The sequence below is a fragment of the Zalophus californianus genome, chromosome 6 (assembly GCF_009762305.2).
Source record: "Zalophus californianus isolate mZalCal1 chromosome 6, mZalCal1.pri.v2, whole genome shotgun sequence".
In the NCBI taxonomy this organism is placed as follows: Eukaryota; Metazoa; Chordata; class Mammalia; order Carnivora; family Otariidae; genus Zalophus; species Zalophus californianus.
Window position 1 is genome coordinate 97,900,439 of NC_045600.1, and position 26,748 is coordinate 97,927,186.

Here is a 26,748-nt window from a genome sequence, read left to right on the forward strand (position 1 = left end):
TGTTTAACAAGTAGCTAAGGTGCTATTTCTTTTTTCCAATATTTTTTCTACTTCATATTGAATAATTTTTTATTGATTTCATTCATTTTCACTTACAGTTTCTTCTTCTGGTTCCAGTTCATTGTTTAGCTTATTCAGTGAATTTTTATTTCAGTTAATACAATTTTAAATTCTAGAATTTCCATTTACTTTTCCTTTTTTTTTCTTTATATGGAATGCTTCACAAATTTGCATGTCATCCTTGTGCGGGGTCATGCTAATCTTCTCTGTATCGTTCCAGTTTTAGTATATGTGCTGCCAAAATGAGCATTAGAATTTCCATTTTCAAATACATTTTCATTTTCTCTGCTAAGAGTGTCTCATCTGTCCATTCATTTTGACCATCTTTTTCTTAAAGTCTTTGAATATATAATAGCTGCTTTAAAATCCTTTCTTCCTTATTCCAACATCTGTGATCTCAACGTATGGAGTGTTTTTCCTGAGCTATAGGTCATATTTTTATTTCTCCACACCTGCATTAATTTTTTATTTTATATTAGAAAATGTACAAGATGTGTTATAGAGGTTTTGGTTTCTCTCAGCAGAGTTCTGTTTTTTGCTCTGGTAAGTAGTTACATTATTGGTCAATTATCTTGAGGCTTGGTTTTCTGCTTTGTTAAAGCAGGTTTGTAGAAAGCCCAAATTATTTACCAAGCAATCCCTGATTAGTTTCCTCTGTGGTACCATTAGTTGAAATCTATGGTCAGTTATTTTAGCCTTCTAGATATTGCTTTCAGTTGGATTTCTTGTATTGTCCCCTATGTTTATGTTGTTAGGTCAGCCAAGGATTTGAGGGGAGTTTAAATATAAATTTTTGGACCTTCCCCAACCATGGCTTGACTTTATCCTTTTTATGATTCCCCTCCTTACTTTCCAGCCACACTGACATTCCCAAATTCTGTTTTCTGGCTTCCTAAACAGGACATAGTAGCTTTCTGCTTGTTCAACCACAATATGCCATGCTGACTATGGAGTGTCTTCATTGGACAAATCATATAGATTTGGATCTTATTCGGTGCATCTGGTTTTGTGTTTTTCACTGATAAGTATCCCTTGTACTACTTCCTAGTCAACTCTACTGTAGAAGCAACCACTGTCTTTATTTTTATCACTGTGATTTTGTTTGTTTTGTTTTAGATCAACATATGAATGGAATCTTTTGTATATGATTTCTTTTACTAAGCATAAGGTTACCGAGATTATGCATGTTGTTGTGTGTACCCCTAGTCCATGTCTTTGTATTGCCGAACAGGATTGCTTTGAATGAATAAACTATAGATCTTTTATTCTTTCCTTCCTTCCTTCCTGTTTTCATTCTCTCCACCCCCCTTTCTTTCTAAAAGATTTTTATTTATTTATTTGAAAGAGAGAGCACAAGTGGAGGGAGGGAGAAGGAGAAGCAGACTCCTGGCTGAGCAGGGAGCCCCACATGGGTCTTGATCCCAGGACTCTGGAATCATGACCTGAACTGAAGGCAAATGCTTAACTGACTGAGCCACCCAGCTGTCCCTATTCTTTTTTTTAAATTGATGGTCATCTGGATTGTTTGCAGTTTTAGCTATTATGAATGCTGTCCTTAATATTAGTGTAAAAGTTTCTTTGTGACTGTATGTTTTTCCTCACTCTATCTTGGGGAAATACCTAGGGATAGGTTGTTGTATCATAGGGTATGTCTATTTTTATCTTTGAAGAAACTGCCAGTTTTCTAAAGTATATCATTTTACATGCCCGCAGGCAATATGTAAGATTTGGTGTACAGATCTTATTTTTATGTCAAGATTATATTCTGTTATTTAATGGAAGTCATTGTTAGTGTATATTTTAGTTGCTGATAAATACTTTGATAAACACTCCTCTTTTTTTAAACTAAAAATACTCTGAGGTAAAGATTTCAAAAGTGATATGATTTATTTACATAGGCAGTGACCAAGTTTTCCAGCTAGTTTTAACAGCCCCAAAGGTGGATGCTATGGTAGGTTTTTAATCTAATTATTCATCTTTGTAAGTTGTAGATATTTTCAAATGACTTAAGTTCAATTATTTTTTTATGGATTAGACATTAATTATGAGAGTTCAAAATCTAGAATTTTTGCTTATATGGTACTACAATAAATATACATGATTGTGAACAAGAGAGTTTTAGTTCATTCCATTAGAGCACTGTGATAATGTCAGGGGTCTCAGCTGAGTGTCTTCTTAATGTGGTTCCTTTTGTGTTTTGGTCATCAGTTGTGTCCTTTATGAAGGCTCCCTTGCAAATTAGTACTGTTAAGTGAGACTGGGGAGAATCAGTATAAGTAAAAAGCTATACTGCCACTAGAAAACCTGCCCTTATATTAATGTCCAGTGTTATTTTGTGTGTAAAAGCTCTTTTTTTAATTGAGCTTGCTCTATGTATTCAGTACTATAGGTGATACAGAATAAGAACTGAATGCACTCCTTTTTTTTTTAAAGATTTTATTTATTTGACAGAGAGAGACACAGCAAGAGAGGGAACACAAGCAGGGGGAGTGGGAGAGGGAGAAGCAGGCTCCCCACTGAGCAGGGAGCCCGATGCGGGGCTCGATCCCAGGACCCTGGGATCATGACCTGAGCCGAAGGCAGACGTTTAACGACTGAGCCACCTAGGTGCCCCAGAACTGAATGTGCTCTTAAATTAATAGGAGGCTGCTTGTTAAATGGTGTTCACTTAAGTATAATTATAACTTCTGTGCTGTGTGACATAGATTTTTAAGTTCAATAACAGTATTGAAGAGGACTGAGTAAAAATTAATGAGGTTGGGCAAGTTGTACAGCAGAGGTGGAATTGAATGTGAGCATTAAACCAATAAGAATTAAATGTAGAGGAGGTAGAAGTGCTAAGAGGAATAATAAGAGCAATGATAGATGCTATGTATTATAGATATGCCTCATGGTTACAGCTGAGAGTTTGAATGGTAAGACACTGAATGACAGGTGCTTGAAGGCGGGGTTACTGTGTCTTGTGCATCTCTGTATGACCAGTGCCTAGAATCTTCCCTAAACCATGAGTGTGTATGCCATAATAAGAAATTAGTAAGTTTTTTGACTCCTAGGGTTAGAAGGGAGAGGCTGTTGTAACTGGGTTTTCAAAGGCTTTGAGCATAGGAGGGACAAAACCCAGCACAACTGACAGTAAACATTTATAGAACAGATGATTAAATATTCCATTACAGGTTGAAGAATTTGGGAGGTGGTGGGGTACTGGAACCGTTTACTTTTTAAATCTGGGGTAATGTGTTTTAAAGGGTTGTTTTAGGAAGATTACATGGGCAGGATATTAGAAGCTAGTGAAATGTTATATAATAGTGTTTTAAGAAATTCAGAGAGACTAGCAAAAAAAAAAAAAAGAAAGAAAGTCCAAGTAGGATATCATGAAATTCCAGGATAAAAAGGAACAGAAAGGCTGACTCAGGAGACATTCATAAGGAATACTCACTATAGGGATAGGGAGGAAGAAGGGAAGGGAGAACGAGAGATGATGCCAGTTTACAAGTCTAGTTGACCTGAACTATTATAGTATTACCTGCAGTATTAGAAATATTAATAATTAGGGTCTAAAGGCATATAAGGAAGAGATGAAGGCCATACAGAGAATTTGGTATTAAGATATATGATGGGTTTTAAGTAATGGCAGGAAAACCAAATGAAAGTTTCCAGCAAGAATTTGATGATTTAAGACCCAAAATACAGAACTGAGATTAAGGCTGGGAATGTGCATTGGAAACGTCATTTGGAGGAGACAGTCAAAATCATAAAACTGAATTAGTTGTCCAAAGGGTAGAGCATAAAATGAGAAGAACATGGGATGAAGAGCAGGTATTTTTAGTTTTCACACAGAAGAGGAAGTGATACTATGCAGAAATAGAGGTCCAAAGGTTAATGTCCCCAAATCCCACACAGGCATTGTGTTAACAGGATTAAATGCCATGGAGTAGAGGTAGGCAAAATATGATCCATGGTTTGTCACCTGTTTTTTGTAAATAAAGCTTTATTGGAACACAACCACTCTGTTTGTTTATATTTTATTTATGGCTGCTTTTGTACTACATAATAGGGTTGACTAGTTGGTAAGGAGAGTGTATGGTCCACAAAGCCTAAAATATTTACTGTATGGACATTCACAACAGAAGTTTGCTGACCTCTGATACAGAGATGTAAGAAACAAAGACCAATAGAGGGCCTTTGTATTTTATTTTAGGGATAACCTTTGATGATTTGAAAATGTTTTATAAACAGACATTTACTTGAGAGCCTTATGTGTGCCTGGAATTTGGATTTGCTGCTGTGGTCTAGGAAGAGACTAGATAGTAACAAGAGATTCATTAATGAGTGAGTGAATAAAATGTAAGAAGGGCAAGTGGTCAATGTAAATTTTTGTTTTGTGAGTCTAGAAAGAAATGAGTCATAGTTTAAAGAATATATGAGGAAGAGATTTTTAATATAGGGAAAATATGAAGGAAAAATTTTATGGAGTTCTTCTGAGAGGCAGAGTGTGTTGCCATTGCAGGAATTAATGGTCTAAGACTTGAACGCAGTGAGTACACAGGCCTCATTACAGGAAATGAATAGAATTGTTTGTGGAATTAAGTTAAGAATAGTAATTGCTCACACAGCTGTTTTTAAATAGCAAATTGTGTTAGGTAATCAGCAAAAATCCACTAAAATGTACTTGATAGTTATGCAGAAGCTGCTTTATTGGTACTGACTTATGATCCTAATGGGTACTATAAAAACAAACAAATTAAAAACCTATGTATGCAGTTTTCACATTGGTATGCTACTATATGTTTTTTGTTTAATGTAGAAGTACAGTTGTAATGTTTTCATCTTCCTTTCCCCACCACCAAACCCAAATATAATTGTCTTGTTCAAAAAGAGCACCATGAACTTTATGAGCACACAGAGCAATGAGGTGTGTTCTCATTGAAAGGAGTAGTATCTATTTGATTGCTTCTCTGTTTGTCTTCCTCCCTAGACAAAAATGGAATGTTTAATTGTGTGGTTGGATTTAGGGATACTAATTTTTTACTGTTTCTCTCTGTATTTTGTTGGACTGTAATTTGGTTCTTTCTTTTAGATATGACTGTTTCTAGGACTCCCTTTTAATTTATTTGTTAGCTTTTTAGTGATGCTCTGCCTTTTTTTTTTTGGTCGCTTCTCTAAGAATGTTAATATACATCATTAACTTCTCATAGTCTATTTAGAGTTAATATTGGTACCAGTTCACATAAAATGCAGAAATCTTGTGACCTTACAAGTCTGTTTACTCCTACCCCTGCCTTCCTTTATGCTGTATTTTTCATTTGTATTACTTCTAAGTATATTTTAACTCCTATGAGAGAACGTTATGCAGGCACATCCAGGAGATATTGTGGGTTTATTTCCATCCACCACAATACAGTGAATATTGCAATAAAGTGAGTCAAATGATTTACTTTTCCAGTGCATCTAAAAGTCATTTTTACACTATACTGTATGCAGTAGCGTTATGTCTAAAAAAACAATGTATATACCTTAATTTAAAAATACTTTACTGCTAAAAAATGCTAACCATCATCAGAGCTTTCAAGCAAGTTGTCATCTTCTTGCTGGTAGAGGTTCTTGCTTTAATCTTCATGGCTGCAGACTGATCAGGGTGATGGTTGCTGAAGGTTGGGGCAGTTGCTTAAAATGACAGTGAAGTTTGCTGCATCAGTTGCCTCCTTTCACAGATGATTTCTTTGTAGCATCTGATGTTGTTTGATAGCACTTTACCCACAGTAAAACTTTAAAAATTGGCGTCATTCTTTTTAGACCCTGCTGTTGTTTTATCAACTAAGTTTTTGGTAATATTCTTTTTTTTTTATTATGTTAATCACCATACATTACATCATTAGTTTTTTATCTAAGTTTTTGGTAATATTCTAACTCCTTTATTGTCATTTCAGCAATCTTCACAGCATCTTCACCAGGAGTAGATTCCATCTCAAGAAACCACTTTCTTTGCTCATCCATAAGAAGTAGCTCCTCATCCATTAAAATTTTATCATGAGATTACAGCAGTTCAGTCACATCTTCAGAATCCACTTCTAATTCTAGTTCTCTTGCTATTTCCACATCTGCAGTTACCTCCTCTGTTGAAGTCTTGAACTGCTCAAAGTCATTCATGAGGGTTAGAATCAACTTTTTTTTTTTTTTGAAGATTTTATTTATTTATTTGACAGAGAGACACAGCGAGAGGGAACACAAGCAGGGGGAGTGGGGGAGGGAGAAGCAGACTCCCCACTGAGCAGGGAGCCTGATGCGGGGCTGATCCCAGGATCCTGGGATCATGACCTGAGCCGAAGGCAGACGCTTAATCACTAAGCCACCCCAGACGCCCCTAAAATCAGCTTCTTCCAAACCCCTGTTCATGTTGATATTTTGACCTCTTCCCATGAATCAGGCATATTCTTAATGACATCTAGGATGGTGAATCCGTTCCAGAAGGTTTTCAGTTGACTTTGCATAGATCCATCAGAGGAATTGCTATCTATGGCAGCTCTAGCCTTATGACATATATTTTTTCAATAATAAGACTTGAAAGGCAAAATTACTCCTTGATCCATGGCTGCATAATGGATGTGGTGGTGAGTAGGCATGAAAACATTTCCATCAGGACTGTTGGATGACCAGGTACATCATCAGTGAGTGGGAATATTTTGAAAGGAATCCTTTTTTCCCTGAGCAGTAGGTCTGAACAGTGGGCTCAAAATATTCAGTAAACCATGTTGTAAACAGATAGGCTGTCATCCAGGCTTTGTCATTCCATTTATGCACAGGCAGAGTATATTTAGCATAATTCTTAAGGGCCCTAGGATTTTCATAATGGTAAATGACCATTGGCTTCAACTGAAAGTCACCAGCTGCATTAGCCCCTAACGTAAGAGTCAGCCTGTCCTGTGAAGCTTTGAAGCAAGGCATTGACTTTTCCTCTCCATCTGTGAAAGCCCTAGATGGCATCTTTTTCCAAAATAAGGCTATTTCATCTACATTGAAAATCTGTTGTTTATTCTAGCTACCTTTTTTTTTTAAAGCCAAAAGAGCCTTTTAATTAAAAGTTACCAAACAGTTTTTGTTGTTCAGAAATAGAAACATTAATTCACCTCTAAGACAAAGTGTTCTCTGTGGCAACAAAAACACACATTCTGTGTATCTACTGTCCTCTTGCATTCTTTTTTTTAAATTTTTTTAATTTAAATTCAATTAATTAACATGTGTTATTGGTTTCAGAGGTAGAGGTCAGTGATTCATCAGTCTTATACAATACCCAGTGCTATAGCCACCTTTCTTAATTATGTTAGCTGGATCTTCTGGATACTTGTTGTAGCATCTGCATCAATACTTGCTGCTTCACCTTGTACTTTTATGTTGTGGGGATGGCTTCCTTCCTTAAACCTTATGAACCAATCTCTGCTAGCTTCAAACCTCTGCAGCCCCCTAATCTTTCTCAGCCCTCATAGACTTGAAGAGAGTTAAGGCCTTGCTTTGGATTAGGCTTTGGCCTAAGGGAATGTTGCAACTGCTTTGGTCTTCTATCCAGACCACTAAATCTTTATATCAGCAATAAGGGTGTTCTGCTTTCTCATCAGTCATGTATTCACTGGAACAGTACTTGTAATTTCCTTCCAGAACTTTTCCTTTGTATTCATAATTTGGCTGTTTGGCAAGGAGGCCTAGCTTTGGACCTGTCTTGGATTTTGACATGCCTTCCTCACTAAGCTTATTCATTTCTAGCTTTTGATTTAAAGTGAGATATGTGGGTCTATTCTTTCACTCGAACACTTACAGGCTATTGTACGGTTATTAATTGGCCTAATTTCAATATTGTTGTGTCTCAGGGAACAGGAAGACCTGAGAAGATGGAGAATGAGGAGAGTGAGAGAGTTAGGGAGTGGTAGGTTGGTGGAGCACTTGGAATACACAAAACATTTATTAAGTTCACCATTATATATGGTGCAGCGACTCCCCAATACAAAGTTAAAATAGTAACATTAAAGGTCACTGATCACAGATCATCATAATAAATATAATAATAAGGAAAAAGTTTGAAATACTACAAGAATTACCAAAATACGACATAGAAACATGATGTGAGCAAATGCTGTTGGAAAAATGATGCAAATAGACTTGTTCAATGTAGGGTTGTCACAGACCTTCAGTTTGTAATAAATACAGTATCTGTGAAGCACAATAGTATGCCTGTAATTTTTTATATAAATGTTTTAACAAAGTTAAAAGGAAAATACAGTTTTTTCTATTTACTATTTCTGATGCTCTTCTTTCCTTCCTCAGTTTTCACGTTTCTCTCTGATAACATTTGCTTCAACTTGAACATATTTTAGTATTTATTGTACTGAAGTTTCTTTTTTTGAAAATGGATTTCACCTCCATTCTTGAGGGATATTTGTATTTTGGCTGATGTCCCTCCACTCCCCTTACTTTATTTTTTTTATTTTATTTTTTTAAAGATTTTATTTATCTGAGAGCAAAAGCATGAATGGGGGGTGAGGGAGAGGGAGAAGCAGACTCCCTGCTGAGCAGGGAGCCCGACATGGGGCTCCTTCCCAGGACTCTGGGAATCATGGCCTGAGCCAAAGGCAGACGCTTAACCAACTGAGCCACCCGGGCTCTCCTCTACTCCCCTTACTTAAAGATGTGTTTCCACACATATTGACATCCATAGTTTCTGGAGACAAGTCTGCAGTACTTTGAATTGTAGTTTCTCTGTATGTAATATGTCTCTTTTACCATTTTCAACTTTTTCTATGTATTTTTGGTTGTCAGAAGTTTGTTATGTGTCTAGGTATGGGGTTTTTCACATTTATCCTGTTTAGGCTCATTGAGTATCTGTAATTGGTAAGTTTATGTCTCTTACGACATTTGTAGAATTTTTGCCCATTATTTCTTTAACATTTTTTTTCTGTTCTCTTTGTTCTGTCATTATGTCTATGTTAGACTTTTTAACATCTTCCCTTGGGTTTCTTAAGGGCCTGTTTATTTTTCTTTTAATATTTTTTCTCTTTTTATCGTATTGAATTATTTCTATTGAGTGGTTATCAAATTTACTCACTCCTGCCATCACCATTCTTCCCTTAAGCCCATCCTAGAAATTTATTTTTTAAGATTTTTGATATTTTAACTTTTATTTCTAAGGGCTTACATCTTTTATCTTTTGTTTTCTTTACCCTTTTAGATTTTCAGTCTTTTCCTTTATTATGAGCCTATTTCCTTTACCTCATTAAGCATAGTTATAGTATCTGCTTTAATGTCCTTTTATGAAAATCTCAGTATTTGGGCCATCTGAGGTTGGTCTACCTTGATTATCTTTTCCTTTGAGATTGGGTCACATTTCATTATCAAGGAATTTGGGATTGTATTATAGGTATCTGTGAAGTTATTTGTGTGGAAATTTTGTTTTCTTTCATGTTCCTCCAAAGAGTTTGGATTTCTTTGTTCTAGTGAGCCATTAATTGGATTTAGAATTAAAGTACAAACTCTCTGTTGCTTGAGGTTAGCACCTGCTCAAATCTCAATTTGATTTTTTTAGCCTCAGCTACATACTGCCTTGGCCTGCCCTGTGAATATGTGCTTCAGGGTTCTGCCAAGACTGGCATAGAGATATACCAAAAATTTGGGACTCCTCTTTTCTACATCTCTTCTTTTTGGGATTCTGTCATTACTTTGTGATGACTATGGCTGTCTTGGCTCTGTCCTCTTTCTCAAGCTAGAAAGACAGTTATTGAAATTTTAGTTCCTGCAAGCTGTGGCGACTGCTTATGTGCAGGAAAAAGCTTTAAGAATGAGAAACTCACCTATTCTGATCCCTAAAAACTATTAAAAAGAGAAAGTCACTCATTCTAGTCATTTCTTTCAAGTTTATGTTATCATCTAACATCAGCCTGGTTTTGTTCACTCTCCAGAGCCTCTAAGTATTTGTTTTATGTTTGTATTTTTCCCAGAATTTATAGAAGCTATCTGCGGGAGCTTACTGCATTGTTTTGGAAGCTTGTTACTAGGTCACTTTTGAGGTTTCCTCCAACATATTTGCCATTTGCTTTCAAAAATAATACTTCGTTTAAAAAAATAAGTTTTTTTTTCTTTTTTTTACTCTTGATCTACTTAGATTGCTAGACATAACTTTTCTATTTTGGATCTCTTCTTTTTAACACATCCATAGTTACTGAATTCTTACACCAGTTATATGAATGCCCTAATTTTTTTATGTTCTTAATCATTCAGTAAACATTTGAAGGCAGAATACCACATTTTTGCTAGGTACCAGAACAACATAGAGATGAGCAAGGTATGCTCCCTACTATTAAGTTTTATTGGTAGAATGTAAATGAAAACAACCAATAGTGTTTAAGACAGAGTAAGTGCAAATAAACTTCTCAGGAAGTGTGATTAATTTAGACTTAGTTAATGAAGAACACTTCTCAGAGGAAGGGGCATTTAATCTTAGGCTGAATCAAAATTAGAAATTTAATAGGTTAGGGGTTAGATGAAAGTGGATATTCTGGGGCTAGGGAACAATAGGGGTAGTATATGAATTTGGTACCTTTGGGGAGTGATTAATACCCTGATGAGGTTGGGGGCATTGAGTTTTTGAAGGGATATAAGAAGTACTGAAGCTGAAAAGGTAGATCAAGGCCACCTTGAAGAATGCTGCACTCAGGAGTGTGAATGTTATTCCTGAAGCAGCAGAGGATCACATTTGTGGAATGAATGGATGTGATCCAACTTGTGTTTATGGCAAGATAAGTGTGCTGCCAACGTTAACTGTGGATTAAAATGGGAATATAAAAGATGAACAAGCAATACCTGAACCAGGGCACTGTATACGTGAAGAGAGCAAGTGTGATAGTTGAAATATTGATGAGGTAGAAATTAATGTGAAGAGTGACTGGTTAAGGAAATATGAAAGAAGGGTGTGAATCAAGAGATTCATTACATTTCTGACCACATTTGTAAATATCCCAACATCATGCTGAGTATATGAATCTTCTTGGAACATTTTTGATTTAAATTTCCTTTTATAGGAGTATACTATAGGCTGCACTATAATGAATATGAAGTGATTTTTCTTAGAACATGTGATGAGGTCATTTCACAGTTAATGGTATTTAAGTTTTGTGTTGGTTTAGCTACCAAGCCTAGTGAGGATTTAAGTTTCTTTAAAAGTTAATAATTTTTGCTCTTTGGGAGTAGTTAGTTGTCTGGCTTATAGAGTCATTTGTAGTCTCACTGCTTTTCACAGAATTTTCAAAAAAGTATAGTTATTTAGAATATTGGTTTTGATTATTGTCTAAAAAAGGAATGATAAGCTAACAAATAGGGAACCAGTTTCAGCCTCACTTTTATTAAACTGATTTTGTTTCCATTTTATACATTCATTCTTCCATAAGTATTTATTAGTACCTACTTGTATCATGCACTCTTCTAGGTACCAAATATTTAACAGTGAACAAAATAGATTGCATCTTATTTTCATGGATTTTTTAATCTTTTGGGAAAAGGCCGATAACAAACACCCTTCTGTAAGATGACATTTGAACAGAGACTTAAGAAAATTAAGGGAAAGACCATTCGTATATCTGGGTGGGGAGCATTTTATGAAGAGGAAAGAGCAAATGGAAAGGCCCCAAGAAGGGGGCCTGTTTGGTGTATTTGAGCAAAAGCAAGGGACCATGTTGTTGAAATAGATTGATCCAAGAGAAGGAATAGTAGGAGATAATGTCAGAGAGGTGGCAGGCAGAACCTGTAAAACATTGTAGACCAATTTAATTCTGAATGAGCTGGGAAGCCTATGGTAGATTTTGAGCATAGGATTGACATGATTATTTTTAAAAGGTCATTCTAGTTGCTATGTAAAGAATATAGACTGTAGAAGGGCTAGAAGAAGGGGGATGCTTTAGGAGGCTATTACATTAATATGTAATATTAATTACATATTAATATCACATTAATGTGTATTTACATAATTAATATTTATATAATATTAATATTATGTAATGTTATGTAAATTTGGGCTTGGACTAAGATGATCATGTTAAAAATAGTCACAGATTTGGGAAATGTATAAAGTCAATCTAATGGGATTGTACCATTAAGAGACTTTTTGCCCTGAGACTCATCAGAGTCCGAGAGAGGCAGTCAAGCCTGTTTTAATTAAGAGTTGACTGTCTTTAGTGCCTCTATGGAGTAAAACACCTGACAATGTTTTTAGATACAGGGCTTTGGTACTGATTTGGAGAGAGGGGTACAGCTATCCCTTGCTATCCAGAAGTTCACTTTTTGCCACTTTGCTTTTACCAAAGACCTACATTTGTACCTGTTTTTGGTAACTGAAAGAAATCAGAAGAGGATTTTTGCTTTTACCAGTGGTAATTGCTTCTTTGCTTTTTACCGTTTCAAATTACAAAAGTCTTTTCATAGGACATTTCATAGGAATACTCTACTTTCAGATAGGGAAACAAGATCCCACCCAGGTCATCAGATATCTCCCAGTGTGGTACAATATATCTGCTTGCCCTCTGGAATTTAGTTTCAATCCCTGGCCATCAGGCAGTACCTATGTTTTGTAAAAAGATGGACTTGCCATTTTCTTTGGATCCTCTGTTTAAATTACTGGAATGTCCTTAAAATTTTATCTTTACATGGTATTTATATAGAGTGATGTGGCTAATAACATTGCAAAATAACTCTATTTGAAAGTTACTTTCAAAATTAGTCATTTTCCTGGAATTAGCCCTGTGTTTACTAGTGTATTTTGGCACTAGAATATCCCTACTTGTAAATTTTTGTTCTTAATACCAAATAGAAATTGTGTTTGAATTTTAAATGGTGACCTGTGATTCCTTTTACTCTTCTTACTGTTCTTATTTTCTTAAATGCTTTTAAAAAGAATTAGATTGTTTTATTTGACTGTTCATTGTGCAGTATCTCAGTTGTTTATAAGTTTAAAAAAGCCGCTGTAATCACTGTTATATACTTCATATGAGGCACCATGTCTTAACTTCACTTAAATTCACTTAGGATTTTAATATTATCATAGCTTTTTGATTTTGTTTTAATTAATGTTTAGCATAACAACAGAGGATTTGCTATTATATTCTAATTGATCCCATTTCACAGTGAAGTTCTGGAAAAACACATTGGTAGATTTATTTCACAAGTATATAAAATCATACAATAAAAATGGTGGTGGAGTTTACTTGTATATTATTTTACAATTGATTGTAGCCTTGGAGTGTTATTTAAACAAATATCATTACTCCACAAATAAAATTGAGTAAAGAAACTATTGAAGAGAGACATTCATAGCTTTGGTTATCTGACATAGCCATCTCCAATCTGGTTTATTTCATCAAATTATTTATTGAATCACCTTATAGCAGATGGCAATCCTGCAAAGTATATTGTCTTTCCCTTATTTATAACAGTGTTGGGATTTGATATTTGTGAAGTACATTTTACTTGCTAGGATAAAAATCTTGATTTCAGTGCTCCTAAAGGGGTGTGTGTGTGTGAGAGAGAGAGAGATAAATTCCCTGTGCTCCTCCTTCCAACTTTATGTATGTGCCTTTTTCATAAGGAGAGGTACCAAGCAGAGTGGTTGTAGTGTTTTGTTTTTCTTACCAGCTTTACTGCAGGGATATCCTAACCACTCTTCACTCCATTCTTTGTATTGTTCCCTTTCTTCCTTTTATTCCTTCTCTGCTCAATAGACTCCCACTACTGTCTGAAATATTTCCCCAATTCCAGACCTGTTTGTCACTTTACGCTAGTCTCAGCCTCAGGTGGCAGAGTCATTGGTGACAGTGGCAAGTAGGAAAAGGTGGAACTGGTCAGCAGCTTTTCTCCTCATTTACCCCTTTTACCTCCAGGCAGGTTTTCCCTGAGCATCATCAAACCATGAGTAATGTTTGTGTATATGAACTCTGTACTATTTTGGGCCCATGTGGGAGGGAAAAAAAAGTCTTTAGGGTATAGAAAAATCATTCCCCTCCCCCACCAAAGTCTGTTTCCAGTTTTGCTAGTGGTTAAAAACCTAGAGAGGTCTATAGGACTCCGTACTAGGAGAATAAAAGAAGAGGTAGCATAGAAGTTGTGAGATAGTTTTATGGTTAACTCAAGAGAACACTTGTGGTGAAAAACTAAAGATGGTAGCAGCTGAGAGGAAGCAGGTAGACTAATATCTGAGTTCTTCATAGAAAAGAGAATACTGCCATATGTTAAACTTTACCAAGAAGTTTGCTTGCTTCTCCAAGAATTTTGCTCTCTGATACCTCAGAAACTCAGTTTTTACCTCTTACTCCTTCTCCAGAGTCCTAGCCTCTTAAGGAACTGCCTGTGTATGTAGTGACTTATGATTTGTTTCTAGTTACTTTTCCTATTAAATGAGAAGGTAGCGAATTGTTTTGTTGAATTTACAAACCATTTTTGATGGTTTTTTGATGTAAGGTAAAAAAATTTAATGTGAGTTCTTTGCTGGAAAATATTAAAAATAGTATGTACACCTTTTGAAACAGGGCCTATGGAATCAAATATATATTGGACTGTATTTAATTGGTTCCATATAAAAAAGCAGGTACTTAAGAGAATCTGTATATAAAATATTAAAAATAAATATAAAATAATTTAGTAAAAAATATTAAAAAGAAAAGGTCATTTCAATCTCTATAATAAATTATTGATTAACTCTTTTAATCTTGTTGAATAGAAATAGAATAATTTATTAAAAACTTAAGACTCAAAGTGTTTCTACCACTCAGTGATCGTTAAACTTTCTCTTACATCTATCATTTTAATCTATCATTCGAGGAACTAGCTTCTCTAAAAATTGTTGACATTGGAATTCATAGACTAGAAATGGGGAGGAAAGAAAATACATGGCAGTGATGATACAGATGTATCTTAATAGAAATGTTTTCTCCCCAGTCACTGTATTGCAACTATATTGTATTTTCTTGTTGATAAATAGTTCTTTAGATTTTGATCAATTTGTATAAATTTTGGTCAGTTTGTACAATTCTGTATTAAGTTTATTTTCTGTGTGTGATTTCTTTTTTTCTGCTTACCTTGGTCTTATGGCCGAAGCTTTGGAAAGTTTATTATTCCTGTCATATTTTTGTTTGTACAGCCATTGTCTTCGGCAGAAAGGACTCATTGATGCTGAAAGATGACTCTTGCCTTTGTCAGTGCCAGCCACGACCTTCTCAGAGTCTGGATATGTTAACAATAAAACTATAGAGCTCTGAGTTTCAAACCTAGCCAGATCCTTGTTAGTCTGTAGCATCCTTTGAACCCCCCTGCCATGTCCAGTATCATTTATAGGTCACACTCTTTAGCTGTTGGCTTAATTATCATCTCATTTAATTCATTAAATCTTTGCTTTTCTTTTACACTGTGGGAGTAATTCGTGTCATGTGATGAAAATTGTAATTGATGAAAATTCTGTGTTTTCACAGAATTTTATATATCTTTAAAAAAATCTAGTCTGTTATGTTTTCTGTAGCAGGCACTCATCTTTTTTCTATTCTCTTTTACAGATGTATCTAGATAACACATAGACCTCATATTTGTTTCTCATTTGATATAAGACAGTTCAGAGTCATAAACTATGGTCTGATTATTTTCATTAGGATATGATCATCAAAATAAGTTTCTATTCTGTTGAATGAATACTTTCATTGAAAGTATGATTACCTTCCTCCCCCCACCCCACCATTCTACTTTTTGTCTCCATGGATTTCACTACTCTAGGTACCTGATATAAATGGAATTGTACAGTATTTGTCCTTTTTGTGACTGGTTTATTTCACTTAACATAATGTCTTCAAGTACATCTAGTTGTAGCATGTGTAAGAATTCCCTTCATTTTTTTTTTAAAGATTTTATTTATTTGAGAGAGAGAGAGCCTGAGGGGGGAAGGGTCAGAGGGAGAAGTAGACTCCCTGCTGAGCAGGGAGCCTGATGCGGGACTGGATCCTGGGACTCCAGGATCATGACCTGAGCCGAAGGCAGTCGTTTAACCAACTAAGCCACACCCAGGTGCCCAGAAGTTCCTTCATTTTTAAGGCTAAATAGTATTGCATTTTATGTATATGTCACATTTTATTTATCCATTCATCTGCCAATGCATACTTGACTTACTTCCACCTTTTGGCTATTGTAAATAATGCAATAGAATAGGGGTGTACAAATATTTGAGACTCTGCCTTCTATAGCCAATTTAAGTTTGTATTTTACTTTGGCTATGTAGTATAAAAAAATCTTAACTTATATAGAAAAACAGTTGCAAATGGAAAGTATGATTTAAAAATAAAATTTTCATAAAATTATTTGCAGTTTCATCAGTAGTTTTTTATTATGTGGGTTAATAGCCTTTTCTTGGATTGGGCCTCATAGGAATTCTGACTGCTCTTCTGTGGTGTTGATTACAAAGAAAATGCTTGGAATATAGCCCACAGGTACCTAGTCATACTGGAGAGATGGCTACTAAATATACTAAAGGTATATTTTTAGCGATATTTCCCAAACTTGTAGAATCTTTCCTAAATCTAGAATTTTAGTAAGAATTATCCAGGCATGAACAAAACATTGTATATTCATGATCTCTCTGTGTTTTCAAAGCTTCTGGTTTGCTTGAAATTGTGCCTAGAGTGTTTTCTGTAGTAGGTACCCATCTTTTAACTAAAGTGTTTTTAAAAACTTTTTAAAAATATATGTTAATCACTTAATATAGAAAGTACAGGTTCATAAAAAGAATAAACTAAGGACCTACCAACTAATGATTTAGTGATTAGTAAGTTCTACTTTGGAAATTGACTCTTCTTTTCCTGTTTGTCACCTGCCCCCTCAGTTGGCAGTCCTGTCCTTGTGAAAGAGACTTGAGAATTGCGGCTGGTTCCTGGAGAATTTGTGGTATTTAACTCACTACAGACCACGTTCTCATCTAAATCACAGAGGACTTCAAGGAAGTTTTGTATTTTTATTTTTTTTAAGAAAAAGAGGTTCTAAACTTAGCAGAATGTTGTCTTTGTAACATTCAGAGTTTTCTCATGAAAGAATGAAGAAAAATCAACTCTTTGTGTTTCATCATAGAAAACTTGGAAAGGGTTTGGGAAAGCATACCCTGTTAGGGTCAAGGATAAAAAAGACTGGTCCTCAAGACAGAAAAGGAAGAGATACCTGGATTGAGAGGTCTTCAGCTCTTTCTTTTTCTAGGGACTGACTGGAAGGTGAAAATAATGGAGCCATAGCTTCAGAGGGCACATTAAGGAGCACAATAAATTGATTTTTTTGTTAATCCTTTTTTACTTTGAGTTATTCTTTGCAGTTTTCAGAAGAGTAGATCTCATTTAGAATCAGATTTTGGAGGAGGTTTTACTAGGATAAGTTGTCACATCATTTTTATTAGTTTTAATGTAACTAACATTGATGTGATATGATTTGGTATAGTTTGATTTACTTTGATGTCTCCAGTTAAGAATATCTAGTCAATGTTATATTAGAAACCAATTTTATTAACTTGAACAGTTGTCCAAATTGCTTCATTCTCTCTCTTTTTTTTTTTTTTTAGAGAAGGGGAGGGGCAGAGGGCGAGAATCTTAAGCAGGCTCCATGCCCAGTGCAGAGCCCAGTGTGGGGCTTGATCTCACAACCCTGAGATCATGACCTGAGCTGAAATCAAGAGTCAGACGCTTAACCGACTGAGCCACCTAGGCTCCCCAACTTGCTTCATTTTCTAAGGCTTATCCATAAGAACTAAATTCTTCATATTTTCATGTAGACAGGACTAAAGTATAGAAGGTTGGGGATTTCATCTACTCTTAGAAGTAGCAGTGGAGGGGCGCCTGGGTGGCTCAGTCGTTAAGCATCTGCCTTCGGCTCAGGTCATGGTCCCAGGGTCCTGGGGTCAAGCCCCGCATCGGGCTTCCTGCTCAGCGGGAAGCCTACTTCTCCCTCTCCCACTCCCCCCTGCTTGTGTTCCCTCTCTTGCTGTGTCTCTCTCTGTCAAATAAATAAATAAAATCTTTAAAAATAAAAAAAGAAGTAGCAGTGGATGAGGAGACCTAGATTATGCCCTATTTTAAAAGTCTCCAAAGACATTTTGGTTCTGAAATTCTGCATTGTATAAAGGACGTTGTATGGAGCAGTGATGAAGACTTTCTGAGATAACTTACTTTCTTCAGGTTTCTGAGACAAGAATCGATACACAGCTAGTTCCATACAAATGCAAATACTACTTGCTGAATTGTATTCTCTGCTGTACTGTGTGAAAACAAATCCATCATAGTAACCTTTTGGATTTATATCTTTCACTTTCTTCTCTCCTTAGGTATGGATGAACGAGGAGGTACAACATCTTGGGGAACAAGTGGTCAACCAAGCCCCTCTTATGACTCATCTAGAGTAAGTTTGTTCATCAACCCTTGATTAAAACTATAAAGTAATTTGGCAGAATAAGTCAGGTTTTTCATATATGAGCTCTGTATCTTAAGAGAAATAAAGATTAACATATTTACATGGGAATACCATAGAATATGCAGTACCCTCATGGTAGATTTAATTTTTTTTTTATATTTTAATTTACTGTCATACTTTGAGAGTTTATTTTCTCTCTTAAAATGAAGGAAATGTTCTTGGTGTTATTTCTACACCTGGATTACCTGCAATACTCTTTACTAAAGTTGGAAGAGTTTGGAATGCCTCACCAATTATTCTCTCTATACATAGTCATTTTTCTTTGTGTATTGTTTTCTTCATGTATTACCTTTGAGAGATGGCACTGACTTTCCAAATATCAGTTTCCAGTCTTCCCTCCTCCGTTCTTGTTCCAGTAGTCATCAGCTGTTTATATCAGAGACTCTGTAGCCCTGTCTCTTGGAAGCATATCAAAACAGACATAACAGATGACATTTCTTGGTTGGCAGTTAAGAGAAAATAGGACCAAGCTAACATTTTATACTTGGAAAGGTCAAAAGGTTAAAGCCTTTTTTAAGCAATAAACAAACGAACAAAAAATCCCCCAAAACTTTAAAATAATGAGACTGAAATACTAAAAATTAGACCAAAGAATTGTCAGTAAAATTAAACTCTGTTCCCGGACTCTGCAGTAAATTGGTGAGGTTAAGGGATAACTTTTCAAAAATGTTATACTTTGCGTGAACAATGAATTATTTACTTCTCGTAGAATTAACCAGTAGAAGATGGACAAGCATAAAATTTATGGATACTTAATCCTAGAAGCAGATTGGCATAAGTGGAAGGAAGCAGTATGTGATTGGAGTTCATAGTCTTCATATGGGTTATGCTGTTTTGCATTGAAAAATGCGGAGTTAAAATATGTGGTTTGTTATTATATTTGGCTGTAGCCTATGTTTAATTTATTTTAAATACTTTGGGAAGAAGTAGAACAATCATGTAGAATCCACAAACAATATAGAGAGACAATTAAACATGGTTTTTAGTGTTTTCCTTTTGGGACTCAGTGCTGAGAAACCTGGTTGTAGTGTAAAGAGCACTGTCTTGGGCACTATAAGACTCGGAATTCCTGTCAACTCTGTGGTGAAATCTTGGACACCTTATTTTATCTTGGGGATAGTCAAAGATTTTATCTTTGGTTGATGTTCAAATTTCCTTCCTTTAAAAGTTTTTGATTCTTTAAATAATATTGTGAATAGGAAAGGTAGGTTTCCTGTTTTGTGAAGTATGAATTTTATATAGTGGAGAACAAAATACTATTTATTAATATTGGATTATTTTCTTTCAAAGTCTTGTTATTGTGTGATAACATATTATTTCTTAAAATGCATTAAATGATGCCTTTGTACCTTATGTTTACTTTCCTTTCAAACTTCAGTTTTTTTTTTACTTGAGTGCTAAATAGGATTCTAGGAGAAGACAACATAATAATATATCCAAACATTTACATATTTCATGATTGTGAAATTAAGTTTGCGTCTAGAGATGGACTTCAAAGCAAATCTTCCTTTTCTTTTTTGCTATTTGATCTATAGGTGAATATGAAATGCTGTTCTTTACTCTTAATTTTTTGAGTGTATATTGTGTATAGTGAAAAGTTAAATAGATTTTATAATAAACTAGTTTTCTGTTTAAAAACCCAGATTAATCTTTAGCTAATCCCAGTCTACCATACCACTATATATATATTTTTTTTCTTACCTGTCTACTGAGAAATCAGATAGAGTGGTGATTTAATGTTACCCTTTATTTTTATTCTCACTGAAATCCACTCTTCCGCTCACTTTGCTTCTTCTGTCCTAGTCATGATTTTGAACCTAAAATGGTTTAGTTATCTAGTTAAGAAGTTATGTTTTATTTATAATTTCAAGCAATTTAATTCCCTGAACTCTCCTCACCAGGGAAAGACAGTTATGATTATCTTTGAAGCTGCCCTCAACACTGCTGTATAGGAAGTTTATCAACTTTTTGAGTTTATCATTAAACATCTAAGTTGACCATTTTTTTCATAATCACAAGTATAGATGGATGTAATTTGTTAATAAGAATCTTGGTTTACCAAAGTATTTATTCTACTGAGTATCATAGTATGTTGAATTTTTTTAATTCAGGAGAAATACTGATATTGGCTATAAACCAATTTTGACACATTGTTTGTAAAATTATTAAAAAGTCAATGTAAATTTTAATGAAATTGCAGGTACTTTTATAGAAATTATGTCAGTGAAATTTAGACTTTTCCAGTATAAATAATACATTTCTATCACAGCAAGTTGTATCATTTAAAAAAATTTTTGGTTTTACATTCCTGATAGATTTTTTATTTTACTTTTTGTAAAGTTTGAAAATACTTAATAGGCCACAATAAAAAGTATGTAAATCCACAGAATGAGTAGTTTGGTGGGGTTGTAAAGCATATGCTTTTAGTTTAGTTGGGTTCAACTGAGTTGCTGTTCTCCCTCCCTGCCCCCCACTAAAACTATAAGGGAGGGGAAAAAATCATTTTTTCCATTACTATAAAATCTTATTTGGCACATGAACTCTATTAATACTCCTCTATTAATGTAGTAAAACTGTGCATTTTACTGTTTAAGATTGGTTACACCAAATCATGTAGGTTGAACTTAATATCTATTTAACAGCTTTTTAAGGGGAAATTTTTGCTTTGTATACTTTTTGCCTAATAGGTACTGACATTAAGTCTAACAAAGATAGCATTCTGCTCTAGTAACCGTGATATGTAAGTGAGCTCTACCAGAGTTGTGTGATTAAGAGGCCACAAACTTCTCATCAGTGTAATTAGTCTTATACATGTTCTCTCAGAAGTAGGAAAAGTCACTCCAGCAGAGCTCCTGTCTGCTCTATTTTTCCCAAATCCACAAGAAAAGTAGCCTTAGAATATATAGGTGATTCCTTGAATTTCTGGTTATCAGAACTATCCATACCACACCATTCAGGGAAGAATTTTTGTTAGGCAGACACAGAAATAAATGCTGTACCTAATAGTGGTTATAGAATTGGTAGAATGGTCAGCATTCTTATGAAATGTGGAGATGAGACAACATGTTTGAGACACTCGTAAGAAAGTAAGAGCATTTGTGGCATGTACCTCAAACCTCGCCACCTTTGTTAGAGTCCTGGTTTATGCACTGTTGACCTACTGCCTGCCTGTGCAGAATAAGACACTCAAATGAACAGAAAAAAGCATCATCATGATGTGAATAACACTTTTATTTTCAGAAATATGTGAAAAGTGGTGTTTGAGGTTAAAGCCCCAAAGATTACAAAGAGCGATTAAGATCTCAGATAGTTTAGATGTGAGCAAGAGTTATAGTTTGTTCCCTCTTTCCCTTAGTTTTTATCGTTTCCTGCAAACAAATGTTTTCTATATTTGACATTGCATCAGGCATAAAGGGCAGAGAATACCATGATTTTTGTTATTTACGACCGCATTAATTTATTCCAGTTCCAGATTTTTTTTCCCTCCTCTTCAGAAGACAATGGTCAAGAGCACGGACTCTGGAGCCAGAGTGCCTGGGCGTGAATCCCATCTCTGCCATTTACTGCCTGTATGATTCTGGACAAGTTATTTAAATCCACTGTCCCTCAGTTTAGTCATCTGTGAAATGGGGATAATAATAACTACTTTATAAGATTGTCATGAGGATTAAATGAATGTAAATCCATGCTTAAATGAGATAAATCTGTAAAGTGCTTAGATCAGTGTCTGGTACATAGCGTTGTGTAAGTGTTGGCTTTAATCCTCTGTATATCAGAATTTATTAACTAGATCTATATGGAACAATTAACCAAATTTAAATGAATGAATACATTTGCAGATGTGCTACATCCTAAGTATAATGAATAAGAATTATTTGCTGATTCTGTCATGCTTAATATACTTCCTTTAGATTTGTAAAAGACATAGATAAAATCTATTTCCTTTCCCCTTCAGTTATCTGTTTCTTTCTTGGGAAAGCAGAAATCCTGTGATAAACCTAGATATAAAAGTTTTACTCTGTCTAGTACAAGGCTTTTTACATAATGGATGCTCTATACATGTTTGCTGAATATATTCAAATTGGGGAAGAATTGTTAGATTTACTAAATTAATTGTGTTTGGAGATGGAGAAGAATCAAAGTTGATTTATGATGAAGCTTGAAGTTCGAAGTCAATGGTGGTGATATTAATGGTAATAGGCTTCCTTTCTCCTATGCTTAGCATATTATTGTCCTGACTGATACTACTACTTAGTGAAGCATTTTATTTAAGATCACCAACTCTGGAGGATTGTACTTTGTGACCCTGGACAAGTTACTCAACCTCTTTGTGCCTCAGATTTCTCATCTCTAAAGTTATGATAATTTTACACATACTTTGTAGGGCTTGAGTAAAGATGAAATGTAATAATAGCTATAAAGTATTTCATTTCATTTACTGACACAGTAAATGAAAGCTGCTATTACTATTATTACTATCATTATTATTATTATCTCCAAATATCTAATACTTCAAATTTCATTTTCATGGTCATATTTTCTGATGTACAGATTCCATTCTTGAAATGTTGTGTGATCATTTTAGTTCATGGAAATTCCAAGGGACCACATCATCTTGGTTTTCCTGACCTCTTAGCTCTGCAGCCCAACCTAGGCCAAGCTCAAAGTACTGAAGTACTATTGGGATTTGCATCCTGGAATTATGACAGGGCTCACAGAAAAGGGGAGAAGTCTTCCTGTTGACACTCTTTCCCTAAGATACAGAATTTTTCATTCCTCAGTTTAAAAAAGTAAGAGAGATCAATGGTAGGTAACCACTAATAGAAATTATATTTATAGGCACCAGCAGTGACTGGCAGTTGGCATTTTAATTGTGAGCATTTTTAAGGTTATATATAATTTATTGCAGTATTTTGGGGGAAAGAAGCAACATTCAATTACATGAGTTTGCTCATTTTTTCTAATTGCTAAATGTCTTCCATGGTTTTCCTTTCTCTGTATAAAATATGGTTTGCATAGTGAAACAGCCATGTCCATGTTGCTCTTCCTTACCTCCCCATTTTGCAGTATCATAGAATTTCAAAGCTAGAAAGTGTGATAGCTATGTCCAGTCCTGTTATTTTATAGATCAGGAAACTAAGAGAGTTTGAGGTTTGGCTAGGTTGAGCTAGATGCTATTGATACAAAATACACATAAGATTTGGCTAGACAGTTTGTCTAGTTAATGACAGACTTTGGCCTAGAACTCAGATATTCCAAAATCTATACAGTTACTTTTTAACCCTCTTACCTTAGTATTTACCAAGTCAGAGAAGAAATGTCTTAAATTTTTTTGCCATATACTGAAGGAATGGGAGAAGAGAGGAGAAAGTTGAAGAGAAAAGAGGATCTGCAATTGATATTTCAAAAGAGGACATGGGACGTGATATGATTTAAAAAAAAAAAAAAAAAAGTTTGCCAGCCCTCATAGTGTATCATGAGGCAGACAAGCATAGAATTTAAGAGCTTGAACACTGAATTCAAGTTGTGTGGGTTCTATTTCTGGCACTTCTACTTCCTAGCTGTATGACTCGGGGCAAATTATTTCTCTTTGCCTCAATTTTTTTTTTCCTTTTCCTTTTCTCATTGATAGAAGGGAGGTGGGTGCTAATAATAACTACCTTAGTAAATTTCCGGACTTAGGCCTATTAGTGAAGAAGGAAAACCAGTTATGTGGTGATGAGTTGGCTTTAAAATACTAGGTTTAGCGGCTGTATATGACTCAGCACAAAATAATTTCAGACTTTTAATCAAGAAATAAATAGTAGGTGTGTTTTGAGGGCTTTCATTTTAATACATACTCTTGACTTTCTGCTACCTGTTACAGTGAGGTAGCAGAATAAGGGTTCATTTTTATTTAAAAAGCACCAGCAGTGGTCATTTCTCCAGCCGTTTGTCAGGAATACACATGGATGACAGTCTGACAGACCAAGTCAGGTAGAAAATGAATATGACAGTACAAAGATTCAGGAGTTGCTCTAGCCTTCTAAGACTCTTACTCAAAGCCATAGATTGGGTACTTCCTTTGGATGAGGGAAACAAAAATAAGTAAAAATTCAACTAGAATAGACATATAGCTTTCAGATTATATGAAAACTAACCTGAGTCCATAAGGTCATCTGGATGAGTTTAATGTTAACCTCTCTAGCTGCTCCTAGACCATTTCTGCCTGATGTAGCTAAAGTGTTCTTTAATTCTGCTTAGTATTCTCTCCCTTCTTAGCAGGTATTCAGTATCTTTTCATTCATGTGGATGAGCTTGGCAAACAGCCACCCTGTAGTTTGGTGGATAGCAAGTTGGAGATGAGATAATAGAGCCTCATCTATGTGCTAACTGTACATAATACACAGAGATCCTTCTGACCCCAGGAAGGTTTATACTGGCAGAGTTTGGGGAGAGCCTGATGTGAGTTCATATACATTTGACAGTGGAAGCCTTGGGAATATGTGGGGGTAGAGAGAACCTGTAGTTTTCTTCTCCCAGGATAGTACAGTGGTATGAGAGCTACCTTTGTAAGTAAGGATGATAATGTTGTCTTTCTGCTTTTAAGGAACTTGTGCTTACTCTGGTTCCCCAGTTTTAAGATGCTGCGATTTGTAGGGACACTCAGTTTTTGCATCCTTAAAAGTGAACAAAGTATATCTTAGAGTTCAGGAAATATAGTTAGAAATACAAGTCATATTTACCTAAAGAGTTAAATAAATTATAAAACTTTAACTCTTAAGGCAGCAATGAAGAAGCTATAATTATTAGGCAGCAAATAGTTGACTATCAAATTAATTTCATTGGTTACAGAAGATGGAGAGATTGCTTTTGGTGATCAGGAAAGAGTGAAAAGGAAGTGTTTGAGTAAACTATTGTAGGACAGACAGTATTTGTATGAATAAGATTAAAAGGAAGACAACTTTCTGGAAATGTGGGATAGGACCACAAGTACAGAGACCTCAAAATCACAAAATTCAGTAAAGAGTAAATGATCTTGCTGTATAGGTAAATAGTGTAATAAGGCAGGTAACCCTTCTCTTCAAGAAATGTAGCCTATCCTTTGGTGAGTAGAGAGCCACTTAAAAATAAATTTTTATGCAGGGAATGACACAAAGGATTTTGTAAAGATCAATATATTGTGGTATGAGGGATGGATCCAAAGTGAAAGAGTGACAAGAAATAGGACGATCTGGTAAGATATTACTGCATAGGCCTACTTGCAATGAAATAAGACTTAGATTAGGATGATAGGGTCAAGATCACAAAATAATGGAAAGAGGAGCGATGTCTCAAAGGAAAAAAATACTGGCACATTTGGTAACTGAGGAAGATATAAAATCATATATATATTCACTCCCCCCACAGAATGACGACTCCTGAATTAAACTCCATGTGTTTTATTCAGGCTTTGACAAGGTAGCTGCAGTTGTGTGATGCAACCACCAAATTGTTTGATTTTGATTGTTTCCCTTATAAATGGGAAAATCTAGTTGTGTGAATAAAAAAATAAATTTTTACTCATTGTCCTCCATTGATAGCATTGATGGGTAATAAAGTTTAGTGTTACTTTCTCTTCTTTAGAGTAGGTATTTTCTCTAGATTGTTTATTGTTTGCTATTGTTTTTATTTTCAAAGGGGAAAATGGTGTAGGTTTTATAGCTACTACGAGTTCAAATGCAATAATTAGAAAGGACACACAAATTTTGAAATAGTATTTTATGCCTCTTGATCTCAGGTACAAAACACGAGATGAAGCAGTTAAATAGCAAAGCGAGACAGGAGGGACAGAGAATTAAAGTAAGTGTTTTCTATATATTGCATCTATGTTCCCATTAATCTCTGTTTTGTTATGTAACTGCTCCTTCTGAATGTTCTGAATGTGAAGAAAAACTATGGGTGAGAAAAGGGTGTATTTTAAAGTTAGGTTTAAATAGACCCATGAGGGAAAATGTTGTTTGTTACTCTTCTTTGTATTCAAAACAGCCCCTGCCTATAACTTGTAGTCTTAGTTCTTAGATAAGGAAAAAATTGGGTTAGGATGATGTAAGCTCCTTTAAATCTCTTGCTACCAGATATTTAAAATGAAAGAAATCACACAGCTATCAGGTTGTCTACTTTTCCATTTTAAGTTAGGCAGACCTTCTATTTTTTTTC

At 35.0% G+C, this 26,748-nt stretch overlaps 1 protein-coding gene and 1 non-coding gene across 7 annotated transcripts in view; one reads left to right on the forward strand and one right to left on the reverse strand.

Annotated features, from left to right (window-relative positions):
• Positions 1-26,748, forward strand: part of TCF12 (transcription factor 12) — a 373,813-nt gene that overhangs the window by 134,805 nt on the left and 212,260 nt on the right. For 5 of the 6 annotated variants that reach the window (XM_027569322.2, XM_027569325.2, XM_027569324.2 and 2 more), the window contains one exon: positions 18,425-18,498. In XM_027569322.2, coding sequence (XP_027425123.1) covers positions 18,425-18,498 — 74 coding nt within the window. Of the gene's footprint in view, positions 1-18,424; positions 18,499-26,329; positions 26,392-26,748 lie in introns of all 6 variants that reach the window. The other variant, XM_027569328.2, reaches the window with a different exon arrangement.
• Positions 205-310, reverse strand: LOC113910617. The gene has a single exon (XR_003516128.1). It is a non-coding gene; the product is annotated as a U6 spliceosomal RNA (small nuclear RNA).